Source organism: Coenobita brevimanus, chromosome 9 (assembly GCF_032717465.1).
Source record: "Coenobita brevimanus isolate Jiangsu-jjx chromosome 9, ASM3271746v2, whole genome shotgun sequence".
Classification (NCBI taxonomy): domain Eukaryota; kingdom Metazoa; phylum Arthropoda; class Malacostraca; order Decapoda; family Coenobitidae; genus Coenobita; species Coenobita brevimanus.
This window is the reverse complement of record NC_136962.1, coordinates 2,643,443-2,658,442: the sequence shown is the minus strand read 5'-3', so window position 1 is coordinate 2,658,442 and position 15,000 is coordinate 2,643,443. Positions and strand designations below refer to the sequence as shown.

General features: G+C 45.8%; 1 protein-coding gene across 1 annotated transcript in view; it reads left to right on the top strand.

Annotated features, from left to right (window-relative positions):
- Positions 1-15,000, top strand: part of LOC145409824 (uncharacterized) — a 198,774-nt gene that overhangs the window by 9,776 nt on the left and 173,998 nt on the right. Inside the window, exons 7-9 of the mRNA XM_080280131.1 lie at positions 6,206-6,268; positions 8,090-8,306; positions 13,714-13,949. Of these exons, the coding sequence (XP_080136257.1) occupies positions 6,206-6,268; positions 8,090-8,306; positions 13,714-13,949 (516 nt within the window). The remainder of the gene's footprint in view (positions 1-6,205; positions 6,269-8,089; positions 8,307-13,713; positions 13,950-15,000) is intronic.

Here is a 15,000-nt window from a genome sequence, read left to right as displayed (position 1 = left end):
CTCCTTGGTTACTAGTCAAATCAAGCCTCCAGTCTGACTACACCTGGCCATCAACTGAGCTGAAAGGGGTTAGGAATGAGTCTCCTTGGTTACTAGTCAAATCAAGCCTCCAGTGTGACTACACCTGGCCATCAACTGAGCTGAAAGGGGTTAGGAATGAGTCTCCTTGGTTACTAGTCAAATCAAGCCTCCAATCTGACTACACCTGGCCATCAACTGAGCTGAAAGGGGTTAGGAATGAGTCTCCTTGGTTACTAGTCAAATCAAGCCTCCAATCTGACTACACCTGGCCATCAACTGAGCTGAAAGGGGTTAGGAATGAGTCTCCTTGGTTACTAGTCAAATCAAGCCTCCAGTGTGACTACACCTGGCCATCAACTGAGCTGAAAGGGGTTAGGAATGAGTCTCCTTGGTTACTAGTCAAATCAAGCCTCCAATCTGACTACACCTGGCCATCAACTGAGCTGAAAGGGGTTAGGAATGAGTCTCCTTGGTTAATAGTCAAATCAAGCCTCCAATCTGACTACACCTGGCCATCAACTGAGCTGAAAGGGGTTAGGAATGAGTCTCCTTGGTTACTAGTCAAATCAAGCCTCCAGTGTGACTACACCTGGCCATCAACTGAGCTGAAAGGGGTTAGGAATGAGTCTCCTTGGTTACTAGTCAAATCAAGCCTCCAATCTGACTACACCTGGCCATCAACTGAGCTGAAAGGGGTTAGGAATGAGTCTCCTTGGTTACTAGTCAAATCAAGCCTCCAATCTGACTACACCTGGCCATCAACTGAGCTGAAAGGGGTTAGGAATGAGTCTCCTTGGTTACTAGTCAAATCAAGCCTCCAATCTGACTACACCTGGCCATCAACTGAGCTGAAAGGGGTTAGGAATGAGTCTCCTTGGTTACTAGTCAAATCAAGCCTCCAATCTGACTACACCTGGCCATCAACTGAGCTGAAAGGGGTTAGGAATGAGTCTCCTTGGTTACTAGTCAAATCAAGCCTTCAATCTGACTACACCTGGCCATCAACTGAGCTGAAAGGGGTTAGGAATGAGTCTCCTTGGTTACTAGTCAAATCAAGCCTCCAATCTGACTACACCTGGCCATCAACTGAGCTGAAAGGGGTTAGGAATGAGTCTCCTTGGTTACTAGTCAAATCAAGCCTCCAATCTGACTACACCTGGCCATCAACTGAGCTGAAAGGGGTTAGGAATGAGTCTCCTTGGTTACTAGTCAAATCAAGCCTTCAATCTGACTACACCTGGCCATCAACTGAGCTGAAAGGGGTTAGGAATGAGTCTCCTTGGTTACTAGTCAAATCAAGCCTTCAATCTGACTACACCTGGCCATCAACTGAGCTGAAAGGGGTTAGGAATGAGTCTCCTTGGTTACTAGTCAAATCAAGCCTCCAATCTGACTACACCTGGCCATCAACTGAGCTGAAAGGGGTTAGGAATGAGTCTCCTTGGTTACTAGTCAAATCAAGCCTCCAATCTGACTACACCTGGCCATCAACTGAGCTGAAAGGGGTTAGGAATGAGTCTCCTTGGTTACTAGTCAAATCAAGCCTCCAGTGTGACCACACCTGGCCATCAACTGAGCTGAAAGGGGTTAGGAATGAGTCTCCTTGGTTACTAGTCAAATCAAGCCTCCAATCTGACTACACCTGGCCATCAACTGAGCTGAAAGGGGTTAGGAATGAGTCTCCTTGGTTACTAGTCCAAATCAAGCCTCCAATCTGACTACACCTGGCCATCAACTGAGCTGAAAGGGGTTAGGAATGAGTCTCCTTGGTTACTAGTCAAATCAAGCCTCCAATCTGACTACACCTGGCCATCAACTGAGCTGAAAGGGGTTAGGAATGAGTCTCCTTGGTTACTAGTCAAATCAAGCCTCCAATCTGACTACACCTGGCCATCAACTGAGCTGAAAGGGGTTAGGAATGAGTCTCCTTGGTTACTAGTCAAATCAAGCCTCCAATCTGACTACACCTGGCCATCAACTGAGCTGAAAGGGGTTAGGAATGAGTCTCCTTGGTTACTAGTCAAATCAAGCCTCCAATCTGACTACACCTGGCCATCAACTGAGCTGAAAGGGGTTAGGAATGAGTCTCCTTGGTTACTAGTCAAATCAAGCCTCCAATCTGACTACACCTGGCCATCAACTGAGCTGAAAGGGGTTAGGAATGAGTCTCCTTGGTTACTAGTCAAATCAAGCCTCCAATCTGACTACACCTGGCCATCAACTGAGCTGAAAGGGGTTAGGAATGAGTCTCCTTGGTTACTAGTCAAATCAAGCCTCCAATCTGACTACACCTGGCCATCAACTGAGCTGAAAGGGGTTAGGAATGAGTCTCCTTGGTTACTAGTCAAATCAAGCCTCCAATCTGACTACACCTGGCCATCAACTGAGCTGAAAGGGGTTAGGAATGAGTCTCCTTGGTTACTAGTCAAATCAAGCCTCCAATCTGACTACACCTGGCCATCAACTGAGCTGAAAGGGGTTAGGAATGAGTCTCCTTGGTTACTAGTCAAATCAAGCCTCCAATCTGACTACACCTGGCCATCAACTGAGCTGAAAGGGGTTAGGAATGAGTCTCCTTGGTTACTAGTCAAATCAAGCCTTCAATCTGACTACACCTGGCCATCAACTGAGCTGAAAGGGGTTAGGAATGAGTCTCCTTGGTTACTAGTCAAATCAAGCCTCCAATCTGACTACACCTGGCCATCAACTGAGCTGAAAGGGGTTAGGAATGAGTCTCCTTGGTTACTAGTCAAATCAAGCCTCCAATCTGACTACACCTGGCCATCAACTGAGCTGAAAGGGGTTAGGAATGAGTCTCCTTGGTTACTAGTCAAATCAAGCCTCCAATCTGACTACACCTGGCCATCAACTGAGCTGAAAGGGGTTAGGAATGAGTCTCCTTGGTTACTAGTCAAATCAAGCCTCCAATCTGACTACACCTGGCCATCAACTGAGCTGAAAGGGGTTAGGAATGAGTCTCCTTGGTTACTAGTCAAATCAAGCCTCCAATCTGACTACACCTGGCCATCAACTGAGCTGAAAGGGGTTAGGAATGAGTCTCCTTGGTTACTAGTCAAATCAAGCCTCCAATCTGACTACACCTGGCCATCAACTGAGCTGAAAGGGGTTAGGAATGAGTCTCCTTGGTTACTATTCAAATCAAGCCTCCAATCTGACTACACCTGGCCATCAACTGAGCTGAAAGGGGTTAGGAATGAGTCTCCTTGGTTACTAGTCAAATCAAGCCTCCAATCTGACTACACCTGGCCATCAACTGAGCTGAAAGGGGTTAGGAATGAGTCTCCTTGGTTACTAGTCAAATCAAGCCTCCAATCTGACTACACCTGGCCATCAACTGAGCTGAAAGGGGTTAGGAATGAGTCTCCTTGGTTACTAGTCAAATCAAGCCTCCAATCTGACTACACCTGGCCATCAACTGAGCTGAAAGGGGTTAGGAATGAGTCTCCTTGGTTACTAGTCAAATCAAGCCTCCAATCTGACTACACCTGGCCATCAACTGAGCTGAAAGGGGTTAGGAATGAGTCTCCTTGGTTACTAGTCAAATCAAGCCTCCAATCTGACTACACCTGGCCATCAACTGAGCTGAAAGGGGTTAGGAATGAGTCTCCTTGGTTACTAGTCAAATCAAGCCTCCAATCTGACTACACCTGGCCATCAACTGAGCTGAAAGGGGTTAGGAATGAGTCTCCTTGGTTACTAGTCAAATCAAGCCTCCAATCTGACTACACCTGGCCATCAACTGAGCTGAAAGGGGTTAGGAATGAGTCTCCTTGGTTACTAGTCAAATCAAGCCTCCAATCTGACTACACCTGGCCATCAACTGAGCTGAAAGGGGTTAGGAATGAGTCTCCTTGGTTACTAGTCAAATCAAGCCTTCAATCTGACTACACCTGGCCATCAACTGAGCTGAAAGGGGTTAGGAATGAGTCTCCTTGGTTACTAGTCAAATCAAGCCTTCAATCTGACTACACCTGGCCATCAACTGAGCTGAAAGGGGTTAGGAATGAGTCTCCTTGGTTACTAGTCAAATCAAGCCTCCAATCTGACTACACCTGGCCATCAACTGAGCTGAAAGGGGTTAGGAATGAGTCTCCTTGGTTACTAGTCAAATCAAGCCTCCAATCTGACTACACCTGGCCATCAACTGAGCTGAAAGGGGTTAGGAATGAGTCTCCTTGGTTACTAGTCAAATCAAGCCTCCAATCTGACTACACCCTGGCCATCAACTGAGCTGAAAGGGGTTAGGAATGAGTCTCCTTGGTTACTAGTCAAATCAAGCCTCCAATCTGACTACACCTGGCCATCAACTGAGCTGAAAGGGGTTAGGAATGAGTCTCCTTGGTTACTAGTCAAATCAAGCCTCCAATCTGACTACACCTGGCCATCAACTGAGCTGAAAGGGGTTAGGAATGAGTCTCCTTGGTTACTAGTCAAATCAAGCCTCCAATCTGACTACACCTGGCCATCAACTGAGCTGAAAGGGGTTAGGAATGAGTCTCCTTGGTTACTAGTCAAATCAAGCCTCCAATCTGACTACACCTGGCCATCAACTGAGCTGAAAGGGGTTAGGAATGAGTCTCCTTGGTTACTAGTCAAATCAAGCCTCCAATCTGACTACACCTGGCCATCAACTGAGCTGAAAGGGGTTAGGAATGAGTCTCCTTGGTTACTAGTCAAATCAAGCCTCCAATCTGACTACACCTGGCCATCAACTGAGCTGAAAGGGGTTAGGAATGAGTCTCCTTGGTTACTAGTCAAATCAAGCCTCCAATCTGACTACACCTGGCCATCAACTGAGCTGAAAGGGGTTAGGAATGAGTCTCCTTGGTTACTAGTCAAATCAAGCCTCCAATCTGACTACACCTGGCCATCAACTGAGCTGAAAGGGGTTAGGAATGAGTCTCCTTGGTTACTAGTCAAATCAAGCCTCCAATCTGACTACACCTGGCCATCAACTGAGCTGAAAGGGGTTAGGAATGAGTCTCCTTGGTTACTAGTCAAATCAAGCCTCCAATCTGACTACACCTGGCCATCAACTGAGCTGAAAGGGGTTAGGAATGAGTCTCCTTGGTTACTAGTCAAATCAAGCCTCCAATCTGACTACACCTGGCCATCAACTGAGCTGAAAGGGGTTAGGAATGAGTCTCCTTGGTTACTAGTCAAATCAAGCCTCCAATCTGACTACACCTGGCCATCAACTGAGCTGAAAGGGGTTAGGAATGAGTCTCCTTGGTTACTAGTCAAATCAAGCCTCCAATCTGACTACACCTGGCCATCAACTGAGCTGAAAGGGGTTAGGAATGAGTCTCCTTGGTTACTAGTCAAATCAAGCCTCCAGTGTGACTACACCTGGCCATCAACTGAGCTGAAAGGGGTTAGGAATGAGTCTCCTTGGTTACTAGTCAAATCAAGCCTCCAATCTGACTACACCTGGCCATCAACTGAGCTGAAAGGGGTTAGGAATGAGTCTCCTTGGTTACTAGTCAAATCAAGCCTCCAATCTGACTACACCTGGCCATCAACTGAGCTGAAAGGGGTTAGGAATGAGTCTCCTTGGTTACTAGTCAAATCAAGCCTCCAATCTGACTACACCTGGCCATCAACTGAGCTGAAAGGGGTTAGGAATGAGTCTCCTTGGTTACTAGTCAAATCAAGCCTCCAATCTGACTACACCTGGCCATCAACTGAGCTGAAAGGGGTTAGGAATGAGTCTCCTTGGTTACTAGTCAAATCAAGCCTCCAATCTGACTACACCTGGCCATCAACTGAGCTGAAAGGGGTTAGGAATGAGTCTCCTTGGTTACTAGTCAAATCAAGCCTCCAATCTGACTACACCTGGCCATCAACTGAGCTGAAAGGGGTTAGGAATGAGTCTCCTTGGTTACTAGTCAAATCAAGCCTCCAATCTGACTACACCTGGCCATCAACTGAGCTGAAAGGGGTTAGGAATGAGTCTCCTTGGTTACTAGTCAAATCAAGCCTCCAATCTGACTACACCTGGCCATCAACTGAGCTGAAAGGGGTTAGGAATGAGTCTCCTTGGTTACTAGTCAAATCAAGCCTCCAATCTGACTACACCTGGCCATCAACTGAGCTGAAAGGGGTTAGGAATGAGTCTCCTTGGTTACTAGTCAAATCAAGCCTGCAATTTTCTCTCTTACAGATCGAGGGACGAGTCACGTGATAGACGACCCCCAGGACCTGACACACGCCGCCCTAGGGACAGGTGTGGTAGTTGTGGTGGTGGTGGTGGTAGTAATAGTAGTGGTTTTAGTAGTAGTAGTAGTAATGATAGTAGTAGTAGTAATGGTGGTGGTAGTAGTAGTAGTAGTAGTAGGAGTGATGGTTACCACGTGGTGGTGGTAGTGGTTATGGTAGTAGTAGTGGTAGTAATATTATTGGTAATAGTAGTAGTAGTAGTAATGATAGTAGTAGTAGTAATGGTGGTAGTAGTAGTAGCAGTAATAGTAGTAGTAGTGATGGTTGTGATGGTGGTAGTGGTTATGGTAGTAGTAGTGGTAGTAATATTATTGGTAATAGTAGTAGTAGTAGTAATGATAATAGTAGTAGTAGTAGTAGTAATGATAATAGTAGTAGTAATGGTGGTAGTAGTAGTAGTAGTAGTAGTATTAGTGATGGTTGTGGTGGTAGTAGTAATGGTAGTTGTCGTAGTCGTAGTCGTAGTAGTAGTAGTGATGGTTGTGGTGGTGGTAGTAATGGCTGTAGTCGTAGTGGTAATAGTCGTAGTAGTAGTAGAAGTTACTGTTGTTGTTGTAATAGTAGTAGTAGCACTTCTTCGTGACTAGCATCCAATAAAGTTAATCCACTTTCACTGACAGTACTATTACTTTCATCCTCTTCAGAGCACTTCCTCGTGACTAGCATGATGTTGGAATGTCAATCTATTGTTTATCTATTGTTCAAATTTGGCAAAAATAGACTTCACTCTTCCTCCATAGCACTTCTTTGTGACTAGCACGATGTGTGTGTGTGTGTGTGTGTGTGTGTGTGTGTGTGTGTGTGGATGTGGGTGTGTGTGGATGTGTGTGTGTGTGTGTGTGTGTGTGGGTGGGTGGGTGTGTGTGGATGTGGGTGTGTGTGGGTGGGTGTGTGGGTGTGTGTGGATGTGTGTGTGTGTGTGTGGGTGGGTGGGTGTGTGTGGATGTGGGTGTGTGTGTGTGGGTGTGTGTGGATGTGTGTGTGGGTGGGTGGGTGTGTGGATGTGGGTGTGTGTGGGTGTGGGTGTGTGTGTGAGAGAGAGAGAGAGAGAGAGGGAGGGAGCTACATCCCTGCATCCTTTCCATAGCACTTCTTCGTGACTAGCATCATATCACTCAGGACAAGTTTTACCCCAACAGGTTATGAGAACACCACAATACATCTTTTCCATAGCACTTCTTCGTGACTAGGAGTAATAACCAGCACTACTTCGTGACTATCATATATCCCCTAAGGACAAGTTTTATCCCAACAGGTCTAGAGAACGGCTGATTCCCTTACGATCCTCGTCATTGCACTTCTTCGTGACTAGCACCAAATTCTCTGAACAAGTTTTACCTCAACAGGTCTAAAGAACGACTGACTCCTTTACTATCTTCATAGCACTTCATCGTGACTAGGAATAATAACCAGCACTTCTTCGTGACTAGTACCAAACTCTCTGAACAAGTTTCACCCCAACAGGTCTAGAGAACAACACCTACCCCAGTGACACTCTTATCCTTTACATAGCGCTTCTTCGTGACTAGGAATAATAACCAGCACTTTTTCATGACTATCATATATCCCCTAAGGACAAGTTTTACCCCAACAGGTCTAGAGAACCACACGTACTCCAGTGACACTCTTTCACCCTTCTCATAGCACTTCTTCGTGACTAGGAATAATTACCAGCTCTTCTTCGTGACTAGCATCATATCACTGAGGACAAGTTTTACCCCAACAGGTCTAGAGAACCACACGTACCCCAATGACACTCTTCCATCCTTTTCATAGCACTTCTTCGTGACCAGCATCATATCACTGAGGACAAGTTTTACCCCAACAGGTCTAGAGAACGCCCGATTCCCCGCCGGCGCTCCGATAACGACGACGACACGCAGACACGACCCACACGAGCGGCCAGCGTGCGTAGAGGCCGCCTGAGTGACTATATGCTGAGGGACGGGATGGAGGAGCCGCTGAACTTCCAACGCATCCACGCAGCGCACAGCGAGACGGACGTGTCGAGGCCAAGCAGGAAGCCCAGCCACGCCAGTATACAGGTAGATGCGGTAGGAGTGGTAGTAGATGCAGTAGAAGTAGAAGTAGTAGTAGTAATAGTAGTAGATGCAGTAGGAGTAGTAGTAGAGGCAGTAGAAGTAGTAGTAGTAGTAGTAGTAGATGCAGTAAAAATAGTGGTAGATGCAGTAGTAGTAGTAATAGTAGTAGTAGATGCAGTAGAAGTAGTAGTAAAGGCAGTAGTAGCAGGAGTAGTAGTAGTGGTAGTAATAGTAGTAGTAGATGCAGTAGGACTAGTAGTAGAGGCAGTAGAAGTAGTAGTAGTAGAAGTAGTGGTAGATACAGTAGTAGTAGTAGTAGTAGTAGATGCAGTAGGACTAGTAGTAGAGGCAGTAGAAGTAGTAGTAGATGCAGTAGAAGTAGTGGTAGATACAGTAGTAGTAGTAGTAGATGCAGTAGAAGTAGTGGTAGATGCAGTAGTAGTGGTAGATACAGTAGTAGTGGTAGATACAGTAGTAGTGGTAGATACAGTAGTAGTGGTAGATACAGTAGTAGTGGTAGATGCAGTAGAAGTAGTTGTAGATGCAGTAGTAGTGGTAGATACAGTAGAAGTAGTGGTAGATGCAGTAGAAGTAGTGGTAGATGCAGTAGAAGTAGTAGTAGTAGTAATAGTGGTAGTAGTAGTAGTAGTAGTAGATGCAGTAGAAATAGTGGTAGATGCAGTAGTAGTAGTAGTAGTAGTAGATGCAGTAGCAGTAGTAGTAGAGGCAGTAGAAGTAGTAGTAGAGGCAGTAGAAGTAGTAGTAGATGCAGTAGTAGTAGTAGTAGATGCAGTAGTAGTAGTAGTAGATGCAGTAGTAGTAGTAGTAGAGGCAGTAGAAGTAGTAGTAGATGCAGTAGTAGTAGTAGTAGAAGTAGTAGTAGTAGTAGTAGATGCAGTAGTAGTAGTGGTAGATGCAGTAGAAGTAGTAGTAGTAATAATAGTAGTAGTAGAAGTAGGAGAAATAATAATAATAATAATAATCGTAAAAAGATCCATGCAGCTTATATACAGGTGATAGTAGTAGTAGTAGTGGTAGTAGTAGCAGTAGAAGTAATAGTAGTAATAGAAGTAGTAGTAGTAGTAGTAAAAGTAGTAGTGGTATTAGTAGTAGTGGTCGTAATAGAGGTAGTAGTTGTAGTAGTAATCGTCATTATTATTATTATTCTTGAAACCCCCCTACCCCCCCGGGGGGTAGGGGGGTTTCAAGAATACTTCCCCAGTATCCAGTATCCCTGTTTGTCGTACGAGGCGACTAAAAGGGTTGGTGGTGGGTTAGTGCCCCACCCCGTAAAAAGAAGTGAACAAAGAGCCTCGGACCCGGACGGACCATACGTTGACGACTAAGGAACGGACAAAGGACATTCTTAGGGTGGGAACGTGGAATGTGAGAGGAGTGAATGATGAAGTGAAAGAGAGAGAGATTGTTCAGGTGCTTGAGGATGCAAAAGTGGATATATGTGGATTGACTGAAACTAAATGGAAAGGTGAAAGGGTGAGAGAGTGGGAATATGGTTTAGGTATATGTGCGGGAGTCAGTGAGAATGAGAGGGCAAGAGAGGGAGTATGTCTGACGATAAGCAAGAAGTGGAAGGAGAATATAAGAGAGTATGGAACAGTGGGTGCAAGGATTGTATGGGTGAGGATGAAAGTAGGTATACAAGCGTGGGCGATTGTATGTGTGTATGCCCCGACAGAGGATCGAGTGAAAGACGAGTTTTGGGCGAGAGTAGAAGCATGTATGGACAAGTTTGAGAGGAGCGAGAGAGTGCTGTTGATTGGAGAAATGAATAGCAAAGTTGGGAATGTACGAGTGGATGGAGTGGTTGGTCAGTGGGGTGTGCCAGCTGAAGTAGATGGGAATGGTAGTGCATTTGGTGGACATCTGTGCTTGTAAGGGGTTGGCAGTAGCCAACACCTACTTTTGGCATAAGATGATCCACCGATATACATGGAGAGTAATGAGGAGGATGGATGGTGAACTTGTTGAACGAAAGGCAATGATAGACTACGTGTGTGTGGATGAGCGAATGAGAAGACAAGTGTTGGATGCAAGAGTGTGGAGAGGGTGGGGGAATGGAGTCTCGGACCATCACTTAGTGATGGCCAAGGTAGAGCTGCAAAGAAAGTGGTTGAGGAGACAAAGGGGAAGACAGGAGGAAGCAGCTCCTGTGAGAAGAGTGGAGAAATTGCAAGATAGTGAGAAAATGACAGAGTATAAGAGCATAGTGGAAGAAAGATTGGGAAGGTATGAGCTAGAGCAGATGGAAGGGGTGGAAGACGTATGCAAGATATTCACGGAAAAGATAGGCGCAGTGTGTGAGGCGGTTTGTGGAGTGAGGAGGAGATGCAAGGGTGTGCAAGGGACAGCATGGTGGAATGATGAGGTGAAACGAGCTGTGGAACAAAAGAAGAAGGCATATAGTGAATGGTTAGCGAGTAGAGGTAGGGGAGAAGATGAGAGAGAGAAGAGAGAGGTATATGTGAGCAGAAGGGAGATTAAGAGACTGGTGAAGGAGAGTAAGAAGAAATTGGATGAAGAGTTTGGGAGGAATCTGAGTGTGAAATGGAGGGAGAGTAAGAAATTGTTTTGGAAGGAGGTAAAGAAAGTACAGCAGTGTGAAAGGGGAAATAGTAGGGGAGTGAAAGATAGGAATAATAGATTGTTGGTGGAGAAGAGAGAGAAATTGAGGAGATGGAAGGAGCACTTTGAGGATTTGTTGAATGTAGAGAGTGAGAGCAGAGCGAGTATAAGTGGTTGGGGAATGGCTGGGAGAAGAAGAGATGAGAGGAGGGAGGAAGAGATCAATAGGGCGGAAGTAGTGGAAGCGATGAAGAAGATCAAGTTGGGAAAGGCCCCAGGAATTGATGGAGTGTGTGGTGAAATGCTGAGGTATGGGGGTGAGATTGTTGTGGAGTGGATATGGAAGTTGTGTAGATTGGCTTGGGAAGAGGGAAGGGTTCCAGAGGACTGGAAATCAGGTATAATTGTTCCTTTATACAAAGGAAAAGGGGAGAGAGAAGTATGTGGTAACCATAGGGGTATTTGCCTTCTTAGTGTGACTTGGTAAAATACATGGTAGAATACTCATTGATAGGGTTAGGCATATGACAGAGGAGCTAGTTGGAGAAGAACAAGGGGGATTTAGGAAGGGAAAAGGGTGTGTAGGTCAGATATTTGTTCTAAGATGTTTCGTGGAGAAGTATCTAGAGATGGGAAAGAAAGTGTATGCTGCCTTCATGGACTTGGAGAAAGCTTATGACAGAAAAGATAGGCAAGGTATGTGGAAGGTATTAAGAATATATGAAGTGGAGGGGAAATTGTTGAGTGCTGTGAAGATTATGTACGAGGGAGCTAGGGATACGGTGCGAGTGGATGGTGAGCTTAGTGAGTTCTTTGATCTCAATGTGGGACTGAAACAGGGTTGTGTGATGTCTCCATGGCTGTTTAATATATACATGGATGGGGTTGTAAAGGAGGTGCAGGTAGGGCAGTGGATGTGGGGCTGGCTCTAATGAATGAGGGTGAGATTTGGAAGCTTCCAGTGTTGCTGTTTGCTGATGACACAGTATTGTTGAGTGAAGATGAATGGGAGTTGCAAGGTTTGGTGAATGAATTTGGTATAGTGTGTAGGAGGAGGAAGCTGAAAGTTAATGTAAACAAAAGTAAAGTTATGGTGTTTAAGAGGAATGAAGCCACAGAGTGTGCAGTGAGGTTGGATGGTGAGGATATGGAGAATGTGAGTGCATTCAAGTACTTGGGTAGTGTGATGAGTAAGGATGGAACTTTGGGGGATAAAGTGCGTGAAAGGGTACAGCAGGGAAGGAAGGTTGTTGGTTCACTGAAAGCAGTGATGAGAAATAGGGAGGTGAGTATGGAAGTTAAGAAGTCACTGCATGATAGTATTGTGATCCCTACCCTGACGTATGGAAGCGAGGCATGGACCTTGCAAGAGGGGAACAAGTCAAGAGTGAGAGCAGTGGAAATGAGTTACTTGAGAGGAGCATGTGGAGTGACGTGGAGGGACAGGTTGACGAATGAAGTGAAGGAACGTTGTGGGGTAGATGTGGATGTGGTTGAAAAGATTAGGAGAAATACACTGAGGTGGTTTGGACATGTGGAGAGAATGGAGAATGAAAGACTGACTAAGAGGGTGTATGTAGGTGAGGTGGAGGGAGGGAGAGGGAGGGGTAGACCGAGGATGAGGTGGAGGGATGGAGTTGAGAGGTATATGAGGGAGGGGGGGTTGAGTTGGGGGGAGAGTAGTCAAATGGTGGGTGACAGAGCGACTTGGAGGCGTTTTGTCTGCAGCCACCCTTTTGTGGGAATAGGGCGTCGGGCTATAGCTAGATAGATAGATAGATTATTATTATTATTATTATTATCGTAGTCAGTCCCTCGTTCTCCACCCACTCTGTTACTTCTTCCGGAAATAACAGATACACTCCTAGTCAGTCTCTCATTCTCTATTGATTCTGCCTAAAAGAATTGGTCTGCTCTCCTAGTCAGTCTCATTCTGCATTCTCTCCATTACTTTGTAGAGTACCGGTACACTCCTAGTCAGTCTCTGTTGATGTACTGGTCTGCTCTCCTAGTCAGTCTCATTCTGTACACTCCTAGTCAGTCTCTCATTCTGTACTCTCTCAATCAGTCTCTCATTCTTTACACTCCTAGTCAGTCTCATTCTTTACACCTACTCTGTCTCTCATTCTGTCCCCTCTCCTAGTCAGTCTCTCATTCTTTCCACTCCCAGTCAGTCTCATTCTTTACACTCCTAGTCAGTCTCTCATTCTACACTCCTAGTCAGTCTCTCATTCTGTACACTCCCAGTCAGTCTCATTCTGCATTCCCTCCCTTTTTAAGTTATTGGTCTGCTCTCCTAGTCAGTCTCTCATTCCACCAGGCCCCCAGACCACCTGAGGAAGCAGTGCCCTAAATGCCTAGTGAGTCTCATTCTGTACTCTCCTAGTCAGTCTCTCATTCTGTACACTCCTAGCCAGTTTCTTATTGTCCCCTCTCCTAGTCAGTCTCTCATTCTGTCCCATCTCCTAGTCAGTCTCTCATTCTGTCAGACCCCCAGACCACCTGAGGAAGCAGCACTCCAAATGCCTAAGCACTCTCCTAATCAGTCTCTCATTGTCTTAAAAATAAGAGGTCTACTCTTCTAGTCAGTCTCTCATTCTGCCCCCTCTCCTGGTCAGTCTCTCATTCTGCCCTCTCCTAGTCAGTCTCTCCTCCAGGCCCCCAGACCACTCGAGGAAGCAGCGCCCCAGCCTCACGATTCTGAATCCTCTGGTCCACTACTAGTCGGTCTCTCATTCTGTACTCTCCTGGTCAGTCTCTCATTCTGTACTCTCCTGGTCAGTCTCTCATTCTGTCCCCTCTCCTAGTCAGTCTCTCACTCCTCCAGGCCCCCAGACCACCCGAGGAAGCAGCGCCCCAGCCTCGTGAGTCTGAATCCTCCGGGGACGAGATAATGAACAGCTGGCAGAGTCGCGGCCGCAGGAGGTCCATTGTGCGTCAGCAGTCCTACGAAGAAGAGGACGGCGACGGGGAGGCCTTCACCGCCCCCGCCACCAACTCCCTGTCCCTGTGGGGGTCCGGAGAGCCCCCGGTGCGAAGACACTCCACACAGGACCCCGCCAGGTGGGTTTTAGGAGGTTTGAGTCGATCTCTGCTTCATTGGGTTCATTTTGGGTTGGGTTTGGGTAATTTTTAAGAGTTTCATTCGGTTTTGGTTATTTCTTTTGTCCCTGTGGGGGTCTGGTGAGCCCCCAGTATGAAGGCATTCCACACAGGACCCCTCCAGGTGGGTCTGTGTGGTTCAGTTGATTTCTGCTTCATTTGGGTTCAGTTCTGCTTCATTTGGGTTCATTTCTGCTTCATTTGGGTTCTTTTCTGCTTCATTTGGGTTCATTTCTGCTTCATTTGGGTTCATTTCTGCTTCATTTTGGTTCATTTCTGCTTCATTTGGGTTCTTTTCTGCTTCATTTTGGTTCATTTCTGCTTCATTTGGGTTCAGTTCTGCTTCATTTGGGTTCTTTTCTGCTTCATTTGGGTTCATTTCTGCTTCATTTGGGTTCTTTTCTGCTTCATTTTGGTTCATTTCTGCTTCATTTTGGTTCATTTCTGCTTCATTTGGGTTCAGTTCTGCTTCATTTGGGTTCATTTTGGTAAGATTTGGGTTAGTTTTGGTCAGTGTTGGTTGAGTTTTGGTCAGTTTGGGTTTACTTTCGTTCATTTTGAGAGAGAGAGAGAGAGGGAGAGAGAGAGAGGGAGAGAGAGAGAGAGAGAGAGAGAGAGAGAGAGAGAGAGAGAGAGAGAGATCCATAGTCCCTGAACAGTCCCATGAAGAGGACGGTGATGGGGAGGCTGTCTTTTTTTTTTTTTTTTTTTTTGAATTTCCGTGTAGGTTTGGATCTGTTTTAGCTCTTTTATTCATTTTGGGTTTCGTGTCGTTAGTTTTCTCAGTTCCATTCGGTTTTTGATTTAGTTTCGTGTGTTTCTGGTTGTTGGTTTAGCACTGTTTCATTTGAGATTTAGTTCAGGTTTATGTGGCTTCAATAGAGCTTTATGTGGCTTCAATAGAGCTTTATGTGGCTTCAATAGAGCTTTATGTGGCTTTCATAGAGCTTTATGTGGCTTTCATAGAGCTTTATGTGGCTTTAATATAGCTTTATGTGGCTTAAATAGCTTT